General features: G+C 55.6%; 1 protein-coding gene across 8 annotated transcripts in view; it reads left to right on the forward strand.

Annotated features, from left to right (window-relative positions):
* Nucleotides 1-14,970, forward strand: part of JADE2 (jade family PHD finger 2) — a 53,448-nt gene extending 38,478 nt beyond the window's left edge. For 7 of the 8 annotated variants that reach the window (XM_005865574.2, XM_005865569.2, XM_005865572.2 and 4 more), the window contains 3 exons: nucleotides 6,320-6,437; nucleotides 9,036-9,164; nucleotides 10,452-14,970. In XM_005865574.2, the coding sequence (XP_005865636.1) occupies nucleotides 6,320-6,437; nucleotides 9,036-9,164; nucleotides 10,452-11,269 (1,065 nt within the window). In that variant the 3' untranslated portion in view covers nucleotides 11,270-14,970. The remainder of the gene's footprint in view (nucleotides 1-6,319; nucleotides 6,438-9,035; nucleotides 9,165-10,451) is intronic. The other variant, XM_014539140.1, reaches the window with a different exon arrangement.
* The last annotated feature ends 9,337 nt before the right edge of the window (nucleotides 14,971-24,307 follow it).

Genomic DNA, 24,307 nt, shown 5'->3' on the forward strand with positions numbered 1-24,307 from the left:
CGTTAGCTGGTACAGGTGCTCCGAGGGTTAATCTTGCCAAGGGTTAGGGTGCCAGCTCTGGGGCAACAAGAGCTGCCACACGGATCCCTCTGGTCGGGGGACAGAGTCCTTCAGAGTCAGCCCACTCTTCCTCCAGGAAAGGGAGGCAGGCCCGGCTTTCATCTCTGCAGCTTCTTAGGGCTCAGGAGCCCTGTCAAAATGCTGCTTCTCCCGCTGGGAGCAAAGTGAGGGTGGGCAAGCCATGCGCCAGGTCGACCCCCTCCAGTTCCAGCCTCAGTGCCTTTCACAGCCACACGTGGGTGACTGAAGTAAGTGAATAAAGCCGAGCACTGTGCCACAGGGGAGGCTTTCTGGAAAGACCCATGAACGCTGGTGGCATGGCCAGCGGGTCCAGCCTCTGCCCATGGCCCAGTGCTGACGGCCGAGCGTATCCAGCCTGTGACTGCGCACAGGCCAGCTTGGGCTGGACCCATCAAGAGGTCGAGACCGTGGGCAGCCAGGGTTGGCATCCAGTTCAGCGCTTCTCAGCTCGGTGCCTTCTGAGTTTCAGTTTCCACTTCTCGGAGTTTTAGTTTCCTTGTCTATCGAATGGGATAAGGATCACACTAACCTTAGGGGTCCCCGTGAAGATGGGGGACAGAGCTTAGCACAGGGCCCTCCTTGTTGGTGGTGGTGATCATTGCTGCTCTGGCTTGTAGAGGGGTGGCCGGCCTGCAGGGTGGGGGCTCCATGGAGAATTGAAAGGTAGGCCCAGTGCCTGGGACCACAGGGCATCCTCCCTGGTTGATTTGCCCCCAGGCCAGGAAGGAGTTTTGCTGAGAGAAGCAAGAGCTGGGCCATGCTGCCGCCACCATGGAGATGTGCTTTCTAACATTGTAGCCACAGGCCTCAGCCCTGGTAGGCAGCTCGGGAAGGCGTGGCCGCTGCAGCCTCCCAGAGCTATTCACAGCTGACAGAAACATTGCAGCACCAGCAACGAGCAAGTGCGCTGGTGTCCCCTAGCAACCGAGGAGGCAGTTCCGGCTGTGAGGGCTCTGCTGCCTGTGGGCCTGGATCTGGTTACCAGGGGTTTACTCGAGAGCCTGGGCTGGCCTGAGTGGGGCTCGGCGGGCAGGGGCGGCTCTCAGACACACCCCCCAGCGGAGGATAATAGTGAAGGAACCCCTTCCCCAGGCCTCGTTTCCCATGGCTCTCCCCAGAGAGGAAGACCCTGTACCTGCCTCCTTGTCACCGGTCACTCCCCACTCACTTGTCCTCAGTGCCTGGATTGCGGTCTGCTTGGCCGCCCCCGAAGCAGCCTTGGCCTCCAGCACTCTGGCTCCTCAATCCCTGCATCTCCCATCTCTGGGACTTTCTGACCCATTAGTGCCCCCGTCCCACTCAAACCCTGTCACCGCCTCCAAATCCCCACATCCCCCTCCTTAACCACAGCCTCCTGTTCTCCCTGCTCAGTTGCCTCCCAGGCCCTCTACCCTTCACTGTCCCTTATTTTCTTCATTGGCATTAGCTCGCTGCCTGTACTCTTGCCCCTATATGGAGGCCACACCCCTGCCAGAGCCTCCTCCAGTAGGAGCCACACTCTGCCCACCGGGATCGATACCCTAGCAGTGAGAAGGTGGGTCCCCCAAGATGCCTGCCCCCCAGCCTGGGCAAGCAACGCTCTGGGCTCCCCATCTGATAGCAGACAACCTCACTTCCTGTTCCTCAGACCAGAACCCTCCAGCTTCATGCCTGGAGATCCGCTGTACCCCTTTGCCGGCCCTCCTCGCATCCCCAAGTGTCCGTTTTCAGCCCCCGTCCTGCAGCACAGAAGTCTCTCTTCCCTTCCCCCCTCTTTGTCTCCAGGATCCCACCAGCATTTGAATCTATTTTACCTTCTCCCAATTTCGAGAGCAAACACTCCCTTCCCATCTCCCTCTAGTCGTGGGTTTCTCCATCACATCCTTCTCTCCTTTCCCATCATCCCTCACTGCTCTTACTTCGTTGCTTCCCACTCTGGCCATGCTCCTGCCGCCACCACATTGCAGAACCTTCCACCAGGGCCAACAGCCTCCTCCGTCTCCCTAGGTCCCGTAGTCACTTCTCCATCCTGTCCCCTGGCCCTCTCAGCAGTGGCTGCCACAGTCAATCATGCCCTTGTTCTGGAATAACTTTTCTTGTTGATGCTCTGACCAGATCCCCCCTTAATACCCCGGTTCGCTCTCCCCCTCTGAGTTCTCCAACACTCGGCCTAAACTCTCAGTGCTGCATCAGCTCCACAGCTGTGCTCCCATCGGAAGGACTCCAGCCCACACTCTCTCCTGAGCTCCAGCATCTCATGCCCAGCATGCCCACAGGTCCAAGCCTGCTCCTCCCGCTGCCTCCATCTCCATGAATTCCTCCAGCCCTGGTCCATTCTGGTTTCAGATAACCGGCTGTGTGTCCTCTCTGCTCTTCCTTTCTCCTCAGCCCACATCCAGGTTCTCTCTGCAAAATTACTGATATCAAAACAGTTTCATCAACATGTAAAACCTGCCTTTATTACCAATCTCTGCCCTAGTTTTGGAGGACTTTGTTACTTGGATTATTTTTTTTAAAAGAGTGTTTTATCTTTATAATCAGAAAAAAACAGTAAGGACAGTGTGAGGAGCCTGACAGCCCGGCTGAACTTCTAAGGTGGCCTCAGTACTCTGTCCCCCAAAGCCACCCCGGGAGAGGAATTCCACAGCATTCCGTCACAGCTGGCTGTGGGACCGAGCGTCTTGGGAGAAATTAGAGAAGTAGTTGATGATTCCAGGGTGAAGTGAGCATAGGGTTAGGGTTAGGGTTAGGGTACCAACCAAAGAATGTTGGCAGGGTTGGGATTCTCGGAAGGAAGCATTCCTGTTTTCTATAGTCCAGACATTATTTGATTGGGTGCTGTGCCCAGATCAGGGGGGAAATTGAGCATTTATCTGTAACATCCTGTATTTTTAATATCTTTTCATACCTACCACTGTTTATTCTAAAACAAACATATTCAGAATTTCTAATAGGATAAAAAAATATGCCAGTAGAAGTTCTACTATTCTCTTCCTGTCCTACAATGAACCATCTACGCAATAGCCTGTGCAGCTGACTGTGGGACCCCTGGCGAGGGCCGTCCTTCTGACTTCACAGTAGCACATGAGGTGCAGATTTCAGGTCCCCACCCCCAGAGAGTATGTCAGGCCCCCGGGCCTGGGCGTCTGTGTTTTTAATCAGCTGCCCTAGGGGTCTTGATGCCAGTTATTCTTTGGACTTGCCTTAGGAATCCTTCCTCTAGAGCAGTGGTTCTCAACCTTCCTAATGCCGCGGCCCTTTGATACAGTTCCTCATGTGTGTTGACCCCCAACCATAAAATTATTTTTGTTGCTACTTCATAACTGTAATTTTGCTACTGTTATGAATCGTAATGTAAATATCTGATATGCAGGATGTATTTTCATTGTTACAAATTGAACATAATTAAAGCATAGTGATTAATCACAAAAACAATATGTAATTATATATGTGTTTTCCGATGGTCTTAGGCGACCCCTGTGAAAGGGTCGTTCGACCCCCAAAGGGGTCGCGACCCACAGGTTGAGAACCGCTGCTCTAGAGTTTCAAGTGAAAGAGAAGAAACAGAACACTACCGGCAGACCTTAACAGGAAGTATTTAAGTATACTTTGGGGAGAAATCTATAACTCTGAGCCTCACCTCATCTGGCTTCTTACCTTAAGAGGTTAGGTTTAAGTGTGAGAAAACTCCAGAATGGAATGTTTTCGAAAATTTCAAAAAGCTGGACCTTGACTGAACCATTTTTAAGTTAGATATATTGACTGGTTTGTTTTAAGGCCTCCAACGTAGCCATGAATCCATCCCCTTCTTTTCATCCCCACTGACCCCATGCACATTAGGTCCTGTGACCGCCAGGAAGAAAACAGACTGGGATACAAGGAGGTAATGTTGGACTGCGCGTATGCCAGACAGGGAAGGCCTCTGGAGGTGATGTGAGTCCAGCCTTGGGGGAGAGTAGAGTGTACACCAAGGCTCCAAGGCGGACGTGGGCTGGACACAGACAGAAGCGCCTGGAGGTGGTGCAGTCCTGGAGGCCGGCTGGGACCGGGCCCTGAGGTGACTGGATCAGACTGAACAGGCTCTGGGCTGTGTTTTTTCACTGTGACAGGAAGGAAGCTATATTTGTTTCCCGGGGCGACTGTAACAAAGTACTACCAACTAGAGGCCAGAAGTCGTCAAACTGAGTCCTCCACCGGCTCCGAGGGGATCTGTTCCGGGCCTCTCTCCTAGCTGCTGGGCTGCCTTGACGTGGAGGCCCATGACTCCAGCTCTGCCTTGTCCTGTGGCATTCTCCCTGTGCGTGCGTGCCATCACATGGCCTTTCACAAGGACTTAGTGGCGTTAGGGCTCACTCATCTCCAGTATGACCTCATCTTAACTAATTACATCTGAGGTTCCACACAGACGCCGTCGGAGGATTTGCACTTTCAGAAGATTGCTCTGGGATGGCAGAGGGGTCCAGCTGAAGATGATGAGGGTGACTAAGCGGAGAGGGGGCTGAGGCAAGGGGTCGCGTCCCCGGGAAGGACTGATGGGCATGCTGACGGATCAGCGATGGGGCAGATGAGGAGGAGCTGGGTCATTAAGGACCCCAGCTCTTACACACCACCATCAAAATCTCTGCACAGCTCTGCCTGGCCTGGCTCAGCGAGGCCTCAAAGCCTCACTCTCTAGCCACAAGGCCTCGCTCTGCCTCTCCCCTGCCTGGCCTTTCTCTGGATTCCTGTCTCCCAGCCTGTCTCCCTCTCTGTGACCAAACCCCTCCCTGCCTAGCTGCCCCTTTCTCCAGGAAGCCTTCCTCATCCCCTCCAAGTCTGGTTCAGGGCCACCTGGTCCTGTCAGTACTTGGTCAGCATCTGTCTGCCCAACTGGGCTACACATCCTGAGAAGAAAGGGACCCAGATGGCATTGCTCACTGCTGAGCCCAGGACCCAACACCACGGGAGTTTCCAGAGCCACAGCCTGTGCTCAGGGCCGTGTGGGAGGAGGTGGGTTGGCGGGAGGTCCTGAAGAGGTCAGGCTGGGCCCTGCTGCCCTCTTGGGAGGTGCTGGCCACTAGGATGGCCTGGTGCTCCCTGTCTATCCTGGGTGCACTCACCAGTGCGAGTGCCACTGAGAGTCTTCCTGCAAGGCCAGGACGGAAGCAGGCGTGCTGGGACCTCCTTCACAACTAGGCCCAGGAGGGAGATGAGGATGCTCGTGCGTACAGCGAGGACTGATCACAGCCACCCCAGGCCAGGGGAATGGTGCCCATGACAACAGGCCGGGGCTCTAAAACCCAGAGATCATCCCAGGCAGCTTAAGGACATGCAGCCTGACCTGGAAGATGGAACCCAACTGGAGACAGAATACTAGTTTTAGCTGGAAAGACCCTGGTGGGACCCAGAATTTCAGCTCAGCAGCCCCTGGCCAGTCCCTGCCACTGGAAGTTCTGACCTAAACTGAAGATGACACCAGAACAAGGAAGTGTTTCGGGGAGGGGGCCTGGTCTTGGCCCAGGGAGCAGCCGGTGAGGATGGGCACACTGGAGCAAGTCGTCACGTGAACAGAGAGCAAAAATGGCCCGTCCTTCAGGTGCTTCCAGGCCAGTGCAAGAGGCTCTTCCTCGCTGGCCCTCGGAGGCCAGGGGCCCCGCCCCGCCCTGTGAGGAGTTCTGTCTCTGGCTGAGCACATGCATGTGGACGTGGGGGCCTTGGCCAGTGCAGGTGTGGGCCTGGCTCAGGTCCCAGAGCAGCAAGGAGACCCAGGTGGGTTGGAGACTGCCTGTCTGCTCGAAGCTGTTGTGCTGGGTTCTCTCACTCCCTGCACCATGGCCTTTTGTGTCTCGGGATAGGAGGTGGCTTTTCTGTGGCTGAAGAGTTTCTTTGGTGGGAAAGAGGCCTTGGACAGGAGGCAGAGGGATGGACTCGGTGCCCTCGCGAGGCCCAATGAGCCTCGGTGCACTGTGAATATAGGGGCGAGAGCTGTGTTAGAAGGGCCTTGGGCAGCAGTGTCGCTGACTCAGCCAGGAAGGCGGAGTCACCAGCCTGAGCTACCCAGATGCTCTCTGTCACTGGCTCAGCCAGGGCCACAGGGTCAAGGCTGTGCTCGGCCCATGTTTTGTATCAGGGAATTGTGGCTCAGGGCTAAGGACACTCGGGGTCCGGGAATTGATTCCCAGATGTCCCGGGCAGGTGAGGCAGTGGTGGCCCCCAGAGCCGGAAGGTCAGGGAGGGTCGCCCTTGAGTAAGGTGGGAAATGTCTCTTGTGTTTCCTCAGGTTAGAAATCTGTGCTACATGGTGACAAGGCGGGAGAGAACGAAACACGCCATCTGCAAACTCCAGGAGCAGATATTCCACCTGCAGATGAAACTTATTGAACAGGATCTGTGTCGAGGTAGGCGCCTTCCCTGCCCAACACCAGCCACCTCAGTGTGCACACACTCAAGGGGTTGGGTCCCAAGAAGGGTGTGTCTGTGGAGCCTGGTTTGGGGCATGTGCATGGGGCCCGGGGCCACTGGCCCCCACCCCTACCCTCCGTCATTCAGTAACTGGGCCGAGAAGGGGACCTCCCCAGGGTCCCAGGTATGTATTGTTAGGCAAGCAGCCAGAGGTTGGAGTGTGGGCATCAGGCCTGCCCTCTGAGAGCGTTCTTATCCACTAGGGACACCAGGTAGTGCCAGGGCCACAGTGGTTCAGTAGTAAATTGCATGTGAACAGGTGGGGACCAGAGGTCCTAGTGGCTGTGTGCTGGCGCTGAGGCAGGAAGGGCCAGAAGCCGGCGAGATTCCCTGACCCACGTGCCTGCGTGTTGAACCTGAAGAAAGCGGCTGCCCAGTGATGGAAGAGGTCCTGTGTGCTCTTTCTCTGGCCTCAGAGGATTCAGGCCCTGTGCCAGAAGCTGTTCCCTCTTATTTCTTACTCTCCTGCATCACATGCATTTAATAGATTTGGAAATCAAAGGCCAAAGAAGCTCTGGCTTTGCTTTTATCTGTTAGTTGTGTGGACATTGCCAGACACAGGGCTCTTCCTGGAATCTTCACATGTTAAAGAGGGCAGTGCTTGACCCCCAAATGGTGCTCTCGTGTTGGATTACCTGCAGCAGGAATAGCTGGATGGAGAGGGATTTCGAGCCAGGGGCGGCCACTGCCAGCTCAGCCTCTGGGTCAGGCTGGGCCTGGAGTGGACAGAGAAGAGAGCTGCCAGGCCACCCCCAGAGCCGATGACTGAGGGCTGGCCACCCCTGCCTGAGAGCCAAGCTGCCTCATCTGCACTTTGGGATCGCCACCCACTCTGGCCCAAAAAACCAGGAGTGCCAAGTAAAGACGGTGGGTCACAGCCATGCAGAGCTCAGAGCTCGCCGTGCACCCTCAAGGCTATGGCAGCTCCCTGGCTCCCGGAGTGGTCCCCGGCTCCCTCTCATCTGTGATTGGTTCCGTGAGCACTAACTGAGCGTGGACGGAGGCCAGGTCCTGTGCTGGGCATTGCGGGCACACCGCTGCGGGCTGAATGGCAAGGTCCCGCCCTTGTGGAGCTCACCACCTGGAAAGACAAAGGGAAGTGGTGGCCAGGGGACGGCAGCGGTGCTGGTGCTGGTGCAGGGACAGAGCTGTGAGGGAGGCTTCACGGCGGCAGTGGTTCTGCAGCAGCCTCGGGCTTCCTGGGACCGCACTGTGAGCACATCCAGCCGCAGGAGCAACACAGCCGAGGCAGCAGAGTGGCACGGCCTGCAGTGCCCGAGGCACGGGATTCCAGGAACATGTTCAAGAGTCGCAACATTTGCAGCTCCCAGGTCTGAGTGGCTACAACAGGCAGCCCTTGTTCAGAGCAGAAGACTGGTTTGCCTCTGCCCGAAGCTGACGCCCTCCGTGTTGTGCGCTTGACCCCTGGCGTGGGACGGGGGCTACAGGCATATTGCCAAGGCCTGTCTGGCCAGAGGGCTTGAGAAGGCTTCCCGGTGGCAGTGGTATTTATTGAGGCTGGAGCTGAACCAGGTGAAGGCCAGGACAAGGAAAGAGCATTTTTGGAGACCCAGAGGCCAGAGCTTATCTTGTTAGAGAAACTGGAAGGAAGCTGCTGGTATCGGTGCGATTAGAGCAGGAGGAAGATGTCCAAAGTGAGGCTGAGGGGTTGCCAAGGTTGACCAGGCAAGGTCCTGTGACCCTCAGAAGGAGCTCAGACTAGCTGAGGACAGTGGGGGCCTCAGAAGCCTGCCCTCACAGTATATGGGCACTGGTCCCATGTTATAGATGTGGAGACTGAGGCCCAGCAGGAGGTGCACAGGGGATCAGCAGCCAAGCTGGGAAGATTACAGAGCTGGGACCACACCCCCCAACACTTTCTTAAATCCTTATTCAGGAAGCCCTCCGGCCTGCAGCTGAGAAGCTGGGAGAACATTCCTGGCAGCTGGGCCTCCCCCTCCAGAGGCCCCTCCCTGCTTGGGTGTTCTCTGTGGCTCCCTAGACCTGTATGGTCATGGGCTGAAGGGGCATGGAGGTCAGGTGTGCAGCCAGGTCTCCCATCTCCTGTCTGACCTCCAAAGCAGACCAGGAGACCAAGGCAGGAGACCGGCTCAAGGGACTAACCAAAACCTCTTGACTCCTCAGATAGTGTTCTGTCCACCTTCATGTCCAGCTCCTTGGCCTAGCATTCAAGACCCTGCCCTGTCCACTCACCACCAGCCAGCCTTCCACCCACCAGGACTCTCCCAGGACCTGTAGGCCATGCAGATCAGGCTGCAGCCCAGATCCTGCAAGGTGGCCCTCCACCCACTTCAAGGCCCTGTGTCCTCCCCAAACCCTGCCAGGGCAGCAGTGGGCAGTTACCACACTCTACCACACCGCAGTTAGCCAAGCCCCCAAGGCTCTGAGCAGGGCAAGGCGACCGGGATGGTGAGGCACCCGGTGAGGAGGGACTCCTGGGCTGGCACGCAGCGATCTTGGTTCTGGCCGAGGCAGTCTGGGATAACCACCTGCTCTCTCTTTCCCTGGTGCAGAGCGGTCTGGGAGGAGACCAAAGGGCAAGAAGAGCGACTCGAAAAGGAAAAGCCGTGAGGGCCCAAAGGGCAGCCCTGAGAAGAAAGAGAAAATGAAGGCAGGGCCCGACTCAGTCCTGGGGCAGCTGGGTAAGTGGCCATGCTGGCCTGGCAGACCGGCAAGGCTCACACCGTCCCTCCACCTGCAGCCCCCATATGAGGCCGGCTGGGACCATCGACACCCACCTACCCAGAGTGGGAGGCCTTCTTTGCCCAGGCACTCCACCTCCTGGCCATAAAAGATACTGGGGCTTCGGAGCCCGGGTGCCATCCGAGAAATTCCCCTTTTGTAGACCGGGAGGCTGTGTCCGGGAGCTCAGCAACTGACAGCTCATTCCACTGGCCAGGGTCCTGGGGGCCCTGACGGGACCTAGGCCATCAGGCCCTTCTAGGAGCCACCGCCGCGCTGGGAGGTTGGGCCCCAGGGTTCTCCATCCTTGTCCCACTCTGCCAGAACCTTTTCAATGGGCCTCTCTTCAGTACCAGTGAACCTTCATGACAGAGAGACGAATTGACTGCTCATTCCACTGGCCAGGGTCCTGAGGCCCTGAAGGGACCTAGGCCATCTGGCCCTTCTAGGAGCCACCGCCGCGCTGGGAGGTTAGGCCCCAGGGTTCTCCATCCTTGTCCCACTCCGCCAGAACCTTTTCAATGGGACTCTCTTCAGTACCAGTGAACCTTCATGACAGAGAGACCCAAAGGAGTGGCCAAAGGCACTGGCCCAACCCATCTTCGCTGTCACAGACCTTACTGCTACCCCTTAAGCCAAGCAGCCCTTGAGGGGACCTCAGCAGTGGGCTTTGTCTCCCAGGATGTCACATGCTTCCCCCAGAGCATGTCTCAGGGATGGCAGTAGAGTCCCCTTCTAGGCCTCACTTCGAGCACAGAAGCCCCAGGTCGTCTCTTTTCTCCCTCTGTCTCAGGAAGGGGACAAGTTGGGTGTCTAATGGGAGGCTAGTCTCACTAGCTGTCCCGAGACCTGAGGAAGGGGGGTGGGGGTGGCCTATAGCTAGAGCAGGCACTGACATCCAAGAGGGGCTTATACCCTGATACATTGCCACCTTATTCATGCCTGACACCCTTACCCAACTTCCTTGTTTTGGAAGCTCTGGGAGGCAATGTGCATAGAAATCCAGCGCCCCCTGGTGGCCTGAGGGCATTTCCCTCCATTCCTCCGCTCCCTGCACCTCATGGGTGTGCAGGGCCAAAGGCCCTTGCTTGTTTTAATGTTCTCCTGTGGCCACCTGAAAATTCTCAATGATAATTTTTGAACAGGGTGCCTGCAAAGCCTGCTGGGGAGGGTCAGAAAGGGATTCCAGAGAGGGTGGGACTGACACCTGCTGGCATCTCACCTTCCTCCTCTCTCCCCTCCGCCAGGCCTGTCCACCTCGTTCCCCATCGACGGCACCTTCTTCAACAGCTGGCTGGCGCAGTCGGTGCAGATCACAGCGGAGAACATGGCCATGAGCGAATGGTCACTGAATAATGGGCACCGCGAGGACCCTGCGCCCGGGCTGCTGTCGGAGGAGCTGCTGCAAGACGAGGAGACGCTGCTAAGCTTCATGCGGGACCCCTCACTGCGACCCGGCGACCCTGCCAGGAAGGCCCGTGGCCGCGCCACCCGCCTGCCTGCCAAGAAGAAGCCACCACAGGATGGGCCTGGTTCACGGACGACTCCGGACAAACCCCCCAAGAAGCCCTGGGGCCAGGATGCAGGTGGCGGCAAGGGGGGTCCAGGTCAAGGACCACCTGCCAGGAAACCACCACGGCGAACACCTTCGCACCTGCCGTCCAGTCCTACAGCTGGGGACTGTCCTATCCCCGCAGCTCCCAAGAGCCCCCCACCGCTGGCCCCTGACGCCCCCGACGAGGCAGCCCCGATGGCTGCCGACTCGAATGTCCAAGTGCCTGGCCCAATGGCAAGCCCCAAGCCCTCAGGCCGGCTGCGCCAGTCCCGCGAGAGCAAGGGAACCCGGAGATCATCGGGTGCCAGGCCTGATGCTGGGACAGGACCTCCTTCTGCTGTGGCCGAGAGGCCAAAGGTCAGCTTACACTTTGACCCTGAGACTGATGGCTTCTTCTCTGATAGGGAGATGAGCGACTCAGATGTGGAGGCTAAGGACAGCGGGGTACAGCGGGGTCCCCGGGAAGCAGGGGCTGAGGAGGTGGTCCGCATGGGGGTTTTGGCCTCCTAAGTCACCCCTACCCCTGTCTCAGGCCCTGCCCTAGTCCCCCACGAGGCCTCAGCCCAGTCACAACTGCCATTTCCAATCTGCTGAGTGTCCCAGACTCTCAAGGCTGCCACTCTGTTGTGGTTTTATTTTTAATACAGAGAGAGTTTCGAATTCTACACTGTTGTCTTTCCTCTGTGCTGGCCTAGGACATTAGGATTCCTCCCACAGCTCTGGCTGCAAGGACCAGGCCAGGTCCTGTGCAGCACCCATGTGGCGGCGGCAGCCCCGCCCGGCGTCGCTGGGCTCCTGGCTAGATGCAGACAAGGTGAAGGAGAGCTCAGGACGCCAGCCCGCTGCCACTGGGTGACACAGAATGTTGTTTGGGCATTATTTCATGGCAGATGGGCCAGCCCAGGGCCTGCCCACCTTGCCCTCAAATTCCACTGGAGTCCATTTGGGGGGTCCTGCTGCACTCCACTGATCCCCAAGGAAGTCTATAATAAGTGATACCCAGCCAGAGTCCACTCACTGTCACAAGCACAACGAGCTTACATGAGAAAGCACTGAGGGGGCGCAGAGGGCCCTGCTGGTTCCAGGGGAACCACTACCGCTCCTGTCAACCCACATCGAAGGCCTGCCCACCCACCCCGCCACCCTCCACTCCCTCGCTGCTCGGCCCCTGCCAGCGCCCAGCCCTGCAGCCCTGGGAAGGGGTTTCCAGAATCCTTCCTGAGCTGTGCCACTTACTCAGGGGACTCCCAGGCAGCCAGCCACCAGTGCCAGTGGAGGGCTGCCAGGGAGGGCCAGTGCCCAGACGGGGGCGTGGGCTCAGACTTGCCCGCTGCAGAGAATCGCTCCGGGCTCCAACTTCCTTCCTTCCATAGGAGCCAGTCTCGGCCAAAGTCTGGTCACTCCCAGACAGCTGACCAGGCCGTTCGCCTTTTCAGGTTTCCCAGTCCTGCTAAGAGATGAGCTGCTTCCTCGGTTTCCTTCTGGAAACTCCTTCCAACTAGCAGTGGGATCCCGGGGCCCAGGCGGCCGCCTTGGCTGCTGGGGCTGTTTTCAGTCTTGCTGGAGGTTCCTGGTTCCTCTCCCTGTGAGCCTTAACCCCCTTTCCCAACTGTGCCCTCCCTCCCCATCACCCACCCCCTTCCCCTCCCCTCCCCTCCAGGTCCAGGTAGTTGCTCTGAAGAGTTTTAGTGGAGTGGCCCCAGGGTGATAGCTCAGGGAACAAACAAAAAAGGAATTCAGTGAAAACGTGTGTTTTTTTCATTTGTGAATTACTCCTGGGTCACTTCCGCCACTGGTAAAGCCAGAACTTCTCCAACAAGAACCTTGCAAAAGTCCAGTGACAGTCGAATCATTCTGTGGATGCCAAAGAATATTTTGACCATAATACAGCACAGCCTGGACCTAGCACCTTGTCACTTGGACTTTTTTTCATGGAGTTCTTTAGCAACAGCTTACAGGAACATGTTCCTTGCACACACCCAAGGAGACCAGCCCGAGCTCTTGGAAGAGGATGCTGTTCCGCCGCCCGACTGTGGAAACCAGAACCAGGTGTTGGATTTCAAATCCTGGACTGGGCCCACCGTGAGCTCACAGTGGGGAGGAACACGCGGGAAACCGGCACGGCCCACGTCCTGACCGTGAGGTTCCCCCGTGCGAATGAACACACAGCGCAATTCGGGGATGGGGAGCAGCTTGACCACTCGCCCCCGACTCCAAAACTACCAAGGTACGACAGTGGCGTTGTCATTGACACTCAGCTTTATGTGAATTTTAGCAAAACAGGAAACAAAGATGATGACTCAGTTCAGGGGATCGGACGAATGTGTCCGGTTGGAATGGACTCAGCAGGCTTCAAGGACTCTGGGCGTTGGGATGGCATGAGCTACCACGTAGTTTAGTCTGCCTGCCACCTGGGTAGCAGTGGCCAGTGCAGTGTCAGCAGCAGCGTCCCAACCCCGTTCTCTGTTTACTGCCTTTGAACAGACCTCCTTCCTCCCCCGTGCTTCACGTCACAGCCTTGTCTGTGCTGGATTGCTCAGTCTGACCTCGCAGGAAGCAAAGGGATGAGCTTAAAGAACAACCAAACTTTCCCTGGGGTGAGGGGACTAGGGTGCCAGGAATGGCTTCGGTCCAGGAAACTCAGCACTTGCCCCCTGACCCCTTCATCCATCCTGAGGCAGGGTCTGGGCCCCCTGGAGGCAGGAGAGAACCTGGGAGGGAGTACGGGGCAGCTGGCACTCTTCAGGGGCCTCTGCTCAGGTTGGCTCTGGGTTCTGGCCCTCTTCTCTCCTGGCTCTTGCTTTGTTTGGGCAGATTATCGCTGGGGCATGGTGTCTGGTTAGGCTGGTAGGGGCCCCTCCCAGGCCAGGCCAGGCCCTAACCTCCCCTCACCAGGCAGCTGCCCACCTTCAGGATGTCCACCTGCTGCAAGGAGGACGAGGAGGACGGTGTCCACTTCTTCCCACCATTAGTCACGGCCCTTTTACTCTTTGTCCAGCTTCTGTCCATCGTGTTGAAGGCCTTGCCACCCCTGAGGTTAAGGTGGGGAGAAGGCAGACGGGAAGAGGCCTTTCCAGGCCAGAGGCTGGGGCAGATCTTGCCCTCGCCCACACTGCCCACACTCACTGGCCCTCAGGGAGGGAGAAGCTGCTGTCACTCATCCTGGCCGTCATCCTCATTTCCCAGGCCCAGCTGCCCACCGTCCCCTCCCCCCTCATCACAGTGAGAAAGGATAATGTGCAAGGGAAGTATTTTTATGGATCATAAATGTATTTTACAACAAATGAGGAGAAAGGTAGAAGGGTTTATTTTATTAAATGAGCACTGACTTGGTGACAGTGCGTGAGAGGCCACCCAGGTTTCCACATGGGGGTTGGACTGTGGCTGTGCCCACGTGCATGCGTGTCCCTGCGTGTGGATGGGCACACTATGGGACGTGCTAGGGCAGTTCCTAGAGAATCAGCTGCCCAGCTCTAACAGACATGGGCAACAGCTGGACTTGGCCTTCCCTTGCTCACTGCCGGATGTGGCCAACCTCTGCCCATGTCCAAAGCTCTGCAGAATGGTCTGGATGCCTGTGGCAAGGCCCTTGGGGAGGCCACTTCCCATGCCCCTGGCCCAGCTGGCCACATTGGCCAAAGAGCCAGGGCTGGAGTCTGGGACTTTTGGTTGTTCTTTAGGGCACTTCCTGCCACCTTGTCCCTCAGATGCACAACACTCTGTGCTCCACGTCGGCTCGGGGTGGGGGGATGATATGAATGTCACAGGAGGAGACACCTTCTGTCTTTGTTTCAAAGAAAGTGATGTGCCATTTGTTAATATACAAGAGAAATATTGAAAATATATTGAAAAGAGCAATTTTAAATTATTTTTGGCTTATGTTGCAATATTTATTTTCTTGTATTAGAAAAGATTCCTTTGTAGAGAAAAAATGTATTTTTCATTAACGCAAAGACCTATTTCTCCTTTTTGTACATTGTCCGTGTTCGCTACCCTTGATGAGCAATAGAATGTATGGCCGCCCTGGTGTGGCCAGCGCCCACCGTGCCCTGCATGACATGTGTTGCCGCTGCTACGTAGCTTTCAGTCCCCTCCTGTCCTGCTCACTCCTGGGCTTCCAGACCTGGCCACCCCCAGGGCCTGTGTCTCAAGGAGCCCTTTGCACTCCTCATGTGTTGGCAAACGCAGTTAATAAAGCAATGTTTTCTGTGCTGGTCGGTGTGAGGCTTCGTTGCATTGAGTGGGGCAGGGGCCTGAGAGTCCTGTGCGAAGACTCAACAGTGGCCCAGTGAAACAGCAGTGTTCCCTGGATGTCCCAAGGGACCTGCTGCTACCCCCTCAGGAGTCATCATAGTGATGGTCACAGTGACCGCTCCATGGGCCAGCGGCTGTGCTTAAGAGCTGAGTTTCTTTTGCCCCTTACTGTCGTCGTCCCCTAGGATTCAGAGCGGATGAGGGGTATACCCAAAGCCACACCTCTGGTAAGAGGGGAAGTCCTACATCACAGGCAGGACTGTTGGATTCTTGCCACCCCCATGAGCCACCTGCCTGGGACAGTGGGAAGGTTTGGGAGGGAGCTTAGCAATGTCCCTACACCAGGGAAGAATTTTGCTCAAGTGTGTGTTTCATTCATTATTTTCTGAGCACCGACTCCACTCCAAGCTCTGGAAAGTGTGGGAAGTGTCACTGTCCCTCCCGGGGCAGCTCACAGTCCAGCAGGAACCCAGACATGAGGGAATGGGAGTCATGGAGGCCCTGGCTGATTGGCGGGGAGTAACACCATTAATTCATTCAACAATGAATCCATTTGATCACACACCTGGTTCAGCCAGTCCTCTGGGTTGTATACTGTGCTTGTCACCAGGGCCTGCCCTCAGAGCTTCCAGGCAATGGGACCTGAAGAATAAACAGTTACTTGCCCAAAGGGAGCTGGATAGAAGGAAGAGACAAGAAACATTCCTGGTGGAGGACTCGGCACAGGCAAAGACGGGTCAAAGATGCGTGGAGTGGGTCTCACACCTGAGCCCCCGGGAGGCTGTGTGGAAAGGGATTGAATTGGGGCTCTAGCTTCTGGAGCCGCTGACTTAGTCATTTAAGACAGCAAACTGCCCCATTTCCTAACCAGTGCAATAGGAGGCAGGTCCCCACAGGCACCTCCAGACTCATAAAGTTCTGCGACTCCACAGCATTGGAAATAAACCTGGGGGCTCCTGGGAGGCCCCAGGAGCTGTGATTTGGAGCTGCCCTGGGCTCAGCACCACAGCCTCTCCCTTCGCCCAGGCCAGCCCGATGCCACAGTGATCCAGAGTCACGCGAGGTCCCCCCACACCCCTGCAAGACCCGCACCTGACAGCACACCCAGCTGACAGATGCGGGGCACCTGTGGGTCGGAAGCAGCCATGCTCAATGGAAATAACGGTACAAGTAAGTGCAGTAGCTACACATTTTTAAAAGTACAGGAAAAATTAATTTTAATAATTTTATTTAACCCATTATATCCCAAATATCACATAAACATGTAATTAATATAAAACACTTATGAATAAAATATGTTGCATTCTGTTTGCACTGTGTGTGTGCTGCACTTACACCTCATTTGGATGAGCCACGTTTCAAGCTCAGTAGCCACGTGGCTGACAGCGACTCCATGGCAGCGCAGCCCTGGAGCCGTCAGCTGTGCCTGGGTGGCCTTGGGCTCATATCTGATCGGTGCTCCTAGGCCAGTGATGGCGAACCTTTTGAGCTCAGCGTGTCAGCATTTTGAAAAACCCTAACAACTCTGGTGCCGTGTCACATATAGAAATTTTTTGATATTTGCAACCATAGTAAAACAAAGACTTATATTTTTGATATTTATTTTATATATTTAAATGCCATTTAACAAAGAAAAATCAACCAAAAAAATTAGTAAGCGTGTCACCTCTGACACGTGTGTCATAGGTTCGCCATCACTGCCCTAGGCCTTCACTCCTGTCACTGCCTCTGCCCTCCCTGCCCCCTGAGAGCCCCCAAGGACAGGAAAGTGTAGGCTGACTAGGTGGAGGCTTCCCGTGGAGGCCAGTTCTCTGGCAGCAGCTCCTGGGGGGCGGGGAGGGGGTGTCCACTCACCCAGCACTCACTGAGCACCTGCTGCTGGGCCCTGAGGCCCAGGATGACCACAAGCCCCTGTGGAGAGACCAGGCCGGTGTGGGAGACGGACTTTAATCAGATAATCCCAAAGCAATGTGCAGTCACTCATTGAGACTGTGTGGCAAGTGAATGTGAGGCCTGCAGGGGGGAAGGTCTGCCCTCCCTGAACTCCCTGTACTCTGGCTACTCCTGCAAGTAAGATCTGGGGCGCCATCTACCGCCCGCTGGGCCCCAGCCCAGATATCTCCAGTCCTGAAACCCACAGGGCCAGAGCCAGCCCTGCATTCCCCGGGCTCACACTCCAGCCTCTCGGCCCCTGCACTCCAACGCCTCCCAGTGCAGAGAATCTTCTCCATCAGCCACAGGCACAGGGGCAGCTCACGGACCCGAGGCCTCCTGGGAGAATAAGGCATCGGCTGAGGCCTGCTGGGTCCCCAACCTGGATTGAGTGTGGAGGCCAAGGAGACCCAGGCCCTGCCTTCCTGCAACTGCCAAAGAAAGGCAGGAAGTCAGCAGTGGGCTGGAGAGGGAGCATGTCACACTCCCAGGGCTGGCCTCAGTCCTTATTGCACCTGTGTCTGTGCCCAGAGCTGCCAGAGGAGGCAGCCAAGGCCCCTTTCCTTGGAGACTAGCTCAGGACTCGGAGGCCAGGAAATGCGGGCTGCTCACAGTGGTCTCACAGCTGCCCTCCCCTCACAGGAGGCCTCCCATGCTTCACCTGCCAGGCTCTTACGGGCATCCACGAGGGCCAACTCCTTTGCACTGCGAGGGCTGAGCCAGCCCCCCGACCTGTGTAGTCTGCCCAGCCACCCACTCTTCATCCCCCTGATGAGAGACTCAGGCAGAGGCGCATAAGGTTTCATGATCACCATGTTGCCCAATAAAAAATGAGTTAATAAAATGTGAATTTTAGGGCAGTCTTTGGGGTTCAGGCAGACTCAGAGGGAGGCAGGAATGGATGAGGGATTGGTCAAGCAGGTGACTTAAGGGGCCAGCTGAATGGAGCAGGGCGACGCTCAATACCCAGTGCTCTGAGCCAGACCTGGAGCTCAGAAGCATGCACACCATCCGTCCTGAGGGACCTGGGTCGGGATGCAGAGGCCCTGGTGCTGGCTTGTCAGGGAGACCTTCAGTGGGTTCGGCAGCAGGGCTGCCAGATTTAGCAAATAGAAATACAGACACACAGTGAAATTAGAATTTCGACAAACAATGAATAAGGCTTTAGTATAAATCTGTTCCAAATACCACATCCTGTATTTTTCCTGGCAATCCCAGTGGGAGGCCTCACATCCTCTGCTACACGGTGTCTAGGCAGAGGGTTGGTGCTGGCGTGGGATTTACCGTTGTATACAAACTGGGGCAGACCCAAGACTGTCTGCCCAACCCAAAGCGCTCACCCCTGCAATGCAAGAGCCATGGAAAGGGGCTACAGCCAGTGGCCAGGACAGACAGAACCCAGCCTGCACCTGTCTTACTGTGCCTCAGCCCCGAGGCCTCCCAACCCAAGCTGAACAGGACTCGGAGGTGTCCCAGAAGGGACCTCACTCCCTGCAGCTCCTTGAGGCCCACAGCCCATTTATTTGCTGACGGGTCAGCATCTGAAAGAGTTCACGTTGGTTGCAGCACCATTCACTATAGCCAAGAGGTGGCAGCAACCCAAGTATCCATACAGTGGTTCTCAACCTTCCTAATGCCGCGATCCTTTAATACAAATACAGTTCCTCATGTTGTGGTGACCCCCAACCATAAAATTATTTTCGTTGCTACTTCATAACTGTAATTTTGCTACTGTTATGAATCGTAATGTAAATATCTGATATGCAGGATGTATTTTCATTGTTCATGACCCACAGGTTGAGAACCACTGCAATGGATAAAGACAATGTGGTAGATACATGCAGTAGGACAGTATTCATTCTTGAAAAGGAAAGAGACTCTGACACGTGCTATGACATGGATGGCCACTGAACGCACTATGCTAAGTGAAATCAGCCAGTCACAAAAAACACACTGCACAATTCCCCTTACATGAAGTATCCAAACTTTCTATGCTGTATCAAACTCACAGAAACAGGAAGTAGAGTGGTGATTGGCAGGGGCTAGGGGAGAAGCAGGTGTGAGTTGCTTGGTGGGTGCAGAGGCAGGATGGGGGGCCTGGGCTCTGGCGCACAGCAGTGTGCTTGTTGGTGACGGTACTGTGCTGTACACTTGGAAATTGCTGGGAGGGTAAATTTTGTTTTGTGTTTTTCTGCCACCATTTTTGTTAAAAAAGAATACTATACAGGAAAAAATATCCTGCCCTAGCTGGTTTGGCTCAGTGGATAGAGCGTCGGCCTGTGCTGGGAGGGTAAATTTTGTTTTGTGTTTTTCTGCCACCATTTTCTAAAAAAAGAATACTATACAGGAAAAAATATCCTGCTACATTCAATAATGTACAACTGCTTTGTTGCAACAAAAGACATAATATTAAGCCTGCTACATTCAATAATGCACAACTGCTTTGTTGCAACAAAAGACATAATATTAAGCAAAAAGAAGCCATTCTAAAATATTAAAAGAAAAAAAGAGTTGAAGTTGGGTCTCTGCCTTTTGTGGAGCATCAGTGATCCTCCTACATCCCCCAACTCAAACTCAGGCCTCTTTTAATTATTGTTATATCCCTCCCAAGGCTTTTTGCACAGCGCTGTAGGGAAATATGGCTAACGCAGGAGTGAGGAGACCAGGGTTCGAGTCTTCTCTCTGCCACTGATGTACCTCAATTTTCCCATCTGTACAATGGGAAAAGAGGTGTGGTTACTGGGATTTCTAAAGTCCAGGTCCTGGGGGGAGAGTCCATGGTCAGAGGATGTAGTCAGTGAGGATCCAGTGAGAGGCTGCTGGGCCTTGGAATTTAAGACCCTGGGTGAGGCGGGCTCGTTGGCAGATGAGATAGGTGAGCTCCCAGACTGGCCTTGGGCAGCGGGAGAGAAGGAAGCTTTACCCACTCATTTTGTGACCTTCACCGAATCAGATGCCTGTCACACGGTGAAAGGTGCATAGCGGTAGTCTTGGGTGTGACCATGGAACGAGATACGAGGTCTGGTTGGGACAATGACAGGGTTAAGCATGAAACAGGGCCTCAGGCACCGGAAGGAAGGTGAGGCATCTGTCCTGCAGGCTTGGGGACGGGGCCTCGGCCTCCTGCCTCTGTGTTCTGGGTGACAGCTGTTCTAAGACAGGCCACCTGGGTCTTGAAGTTGGTGTTCAGTGGGTGATCCCCTCACTCCGCTTCCATCCTCAGCTAACATTAGCTACCTGTGGCCATTCTGGTCTAGAGAATTCATCCATGAATGCACCATGAAGAAGGAAGCGACTAGAAATAGGATCTAGACGGCTGTGGGGTAATAATGGAGAATTAGTGACCCGCATTCTGGCCCTTTCTGGGCCTCAGTTTCCTCATTTATTACATGAGGATGAGAGTTCCTGCTGGCCCGCCAGGCAGGGTGGCTGAGAGGCACAAAGGAGGCATGGGTGTGAAGTGGGTAAAATGAGGAGCCACTGGAGGCGCAGAGGACAGGAGAAGCGGGGCTTGAGGCAGGGAGGCCAGAGGAATCTGTACTCTCCCTTCCTGGAAATTGAGCCCGGGCAGCCCTGTTGTTTGCAAGTCCTCATGTGCCTTCCTACCCCAGCCAGGACAACCAGGGTCTGGGGTCAGGGCAAGGCACTGGCCACCTGCAGCTCCCTGGGCAGGGCTGGGGAAGGGGCTGGGTGTAAACAGCTGGTGCTCATCCTGGAAGCAGCTCATGTGATGCCTGTAACAGTCAGCTGCCTGGGCCTGGGCAACACCCACCTCCCCGGCACTCTGGGCTCCCTGCCGCCATCCTGTTCACCCGAAACCTTGTATCCCAGGAGTCTGGAGGCAGCTGAAGAGGACGTCCCTCCTGTCCCCACCTCCTAGCTCCCTTTGCAAAGAAGGAATGTTCCATTGCTGGGCATCAAATGCTGTGATCAACAGGAAACTCAGAAGAGCAGCCAGGATTTGCAGGAGAAGCAGAGGGGGAAAGTGACTCAGCAGAAGAAACCTTGCTGGTGGATGTTCTGGACTGCTATTTTGGGGCTCTGGGTGATGGCCAGGTTCTGGTGACAGGTGCAAAGCCTTGCTTCCAGGTGCCAGCTGTAGTATTCATGCCCATTGGCTGGCCGAGGGAGGCCGAGGGGCTTGGCAAGGAGCTCCGGTGGGCGGGTCTGACCCTGCCTCACCCAATGTAAGACACACAAATGGGCGCATGTCCAACGGGGAGCCGTGTGCCAGGTGGAGGCATCAGGAATCAGAGGAGATGCTCAAATCTTAGGGGCCCCTCTCCCCTCCAGGAGCACTGTCTTCTAGTCAAGAAAGGGAGTGGGACTGGCCCCAGCCTGCACCATCAACCCTGGGTGCTCAGGGTTGGGTGGGGGAGAGACATGAAAGCTTGTGCTCAACTAACCACCTTCTCTAGGCTGAATTCTAGTGACAGAGAGCCTGTCATTTTGAAAGCCACCCAGTGCTAAGCCATCTCTGTTAAAAAAACAGCTTCCTCAAACTCAACTGCAGTTGTCTCCTTAAAACTTGGCCTTTTTATTCACATCGTCCTAAGCCCTGTAGCCACAGAGATTAAGTCCAATCCACTGTTCCCGGTGCTGGTCGATCAGTTAGGGTACCCTGCCCACACGGCTTTCCAACTTCAGTCCTTCCCTCAGGGTTAGAACGCAGGGTATTGCCGTTTCCACTGCACTTCCACCCCAGAGCCCCACACTGTCCAGGCAGAGCAGTCCCAGCTCAGAGGCTGCAGAGGGAATGGCCACAGAGGGACAGAAGCTGTCAGCTCCAGCCTGCCAGCCGGGTCCTCAGAGAGCGCCCCCTGGCCTCAGCCAGGTCATCTGCAGGTTGGCAGGAGCTGCTGTTTCGATAGCTTCAGCACGTGTTTTAGTTTTAACCCAAACCAGAACCTTTCCTATTAAACAACAAAGAAAAGGCCTTCCCAGCTGAACGAGTTCCTAAAAGAAGGGGCTCATTAAGCCATATGCCAGCCAGAAAGAACCAGATCCTGCAGCACGCGGCCCAGCCGCCAGCAGCAGCGCCGGACGAACGGAGGAGACACCGCGGCCGCCGTCCTGGGCTCCTTCGTGCTTCGGGTTCAAGGGAGAAAGATGTAAGTTGTTTGAAAGAATCGGCTACAGATGAAGGGTGTGCAGAGGAGTGTTCTGGGGGAGGGGCAGAGGCCCTAGGGAAGCAGTGGTAGCTGTTGAGGGTTGGTTGTGGGCAACAGTCCGGAAGGCCACGCGCAGCAAGGCTGGAGGCGCCTGGTGGTCTGTGGCTCCTCGTGGATGGCTCCTCTGCTCTTCTCCTTTAGAGAATCCAGAAAGCCGCCTGGACGGTAATGCCAAGTGTCCACCTACACTCAGGCACAGGAGCCGTCTCTGTTGGATTTGCCCTGCAGCTGTGGCTGATTAACCTCTCTTGTCTCTTCCTTCTGACCTGTGGCTTACTGTCGATCAGGACATCTCCGTTGTGTGTTTGTTTCATCATTGCCGTCATTTAATTCAGGACATCTCAGTTGGGGGGTCTGTGTCATTTGCCTCGTCAGCGCCACACATGCAGGTGCACCTGCTCAGTGGTCAGTGTGGCACTTGGAGAAGAAAACATGCCTGCCCAGGTGGTCCCAACTTCAAAGCAGCAGGTCCTCCTCCCGACCATGGCCCCTCGGGCAGGCCGTCCTGACCATGGCCCCTCGGGCGGGCCGTCCTGACCATGGCCCCTCGGGCGGGCCGTCCTGACCATGGCCCAGGGGGCGGGCTGTTCTGGATCACTGGCCCCTACCTTGGCTTGGAAAACATGGCCATGCGTCATAAAACGCTGGTTTGGGAATCGGTGTGAGAAATAATGTACTTAATTACAAGTAAGAAGCAGGTTGAGATGTGGGAAAAGAGCAGCCCTTTCCTGCCTCCTGCTCTGCAGGCTTTCCTCTCACGCTTGCCTCCTCCTGACACCTTCTCCACACAGCACCTCCCCAGGCACGGGCTCTCCCAGCCTGCAAACCAGTGTCCTTTTCTGCCATGCCTTTGTCTTTGCTGTTCTATCCTCTCTTGCCCCTTCTGCACTTAACCAATTCGTACTCCTTTAAGATTCACTTCTGGTGCCCCCTTTCTAGAAACCTCGATAGTCTGGGGGCTTCTTATTACCGTGCACAGTGCCTTCAGCAGATCTCTGCCCATGTTTCATTATGCAACGCGGGCCCAGCAGGCAGGTGTTCAGGACATGTCTGCTGACTGAAGGAAAGGCAGGCAGGAAGTGAGGCCAAGCGCCCCGACCTGAATCCAACCCCAGCACAATCCTCGGTAAATGCCTGGTGCTAACGAATGGTTTCCTGTAGGGGTAAGGCTGTGTGTGAGAGAGAAAAAGACAGAACCTGGCGAGTAGGGACCTTGCCCCTGTTTTGCACAGCCCGGGACTGGCACTTGGAGTGGTGGGCAAAGTCACCAGGTAATCAGACGTCAGGGCACTGCTTCTCCGAGGAGGAAGGCAGGCTGAGGCCCCAGAGAATCCAAAAGGGGCCCCGCTGCCACCCGACTGCCGGAGGACCGGTGATGCTGAGCTGGCCCCAAATAGAAGCTGGGTGCAACCTCAGACTATTCCCTAAATAGCTTTGTGCCCCTGCCATCTGCTGCCAGGCAGTTAGGAACGAAAGCAGCTTCCTTCAGGAAGAGCTGTCTCCCCAGCCATGGAGCCCCTCATCACAACAAGCTGCCACCTACTTGGCCTCCCTGGCGCCCAGAACAGGGCTAGAGCTCTCCTGTCTGTCCCTTCCTCGGAGGGGCTCTCGGCCAATCAGGTCTCAAGGTGAAGTCCCCAGGATGGAGAAAGTCAACTTTCTTTTCTTTTTTAAAAATATTTTATTGATTTTTTACAGAGAGGAAGGGAGAGGGATAGAGTTAGAAACATCGATGAGAGAGAAACATCGATCAGCTGCCTCCTGCACACTCCCTACTGGGGATGTGCCCGCAACCAAGGTACATGCCCTTGACCGGAATCGAACCCGGGACCCTTCAGTCCACAGGCCGACGCTCTATCCACTGAGCCAAACCGGTCAGGGCTTTTCTTTTCTTTTTGACAGTATTACAGATGCCCCCATTCCTCCCTCTCATTGCCTCCTCCATCCAGCCCCTGCCCCACCCCAGGCCTTCCCCACACTACTGTCTGTGTCCATGGGCAATGCATATATGCATAGACTAGTAAATTCTTTGGTTAATCTCTCCCCTCCTCACACCCCTGCCCTTTGAGATCTGTCAGTCTGTTCTACAACTTGCTTTACTCCAGACTGCAATCAATGTGGTGTGACTTCCCAACTACAAGGTGGGTCTAAAGAGATTTCAGCCCTAGCCGGTTTGGGTCAGTGGATAGAG

The sequence above is a fragment of the Myotis brandtii genome, unplaced genomic scaffold (genome assembly GCF_000412655.1).
Source record: "Myotis brandtii unplaced genomic scaffold, ASM41265v1 scaffold208, whole genome shotgun sequence".
NCBI lineage: Eukaryota > Metazoa > Chordata > Mammalia > Chiroptera > Vespertilionidae > Myotis > Myotis brandtii.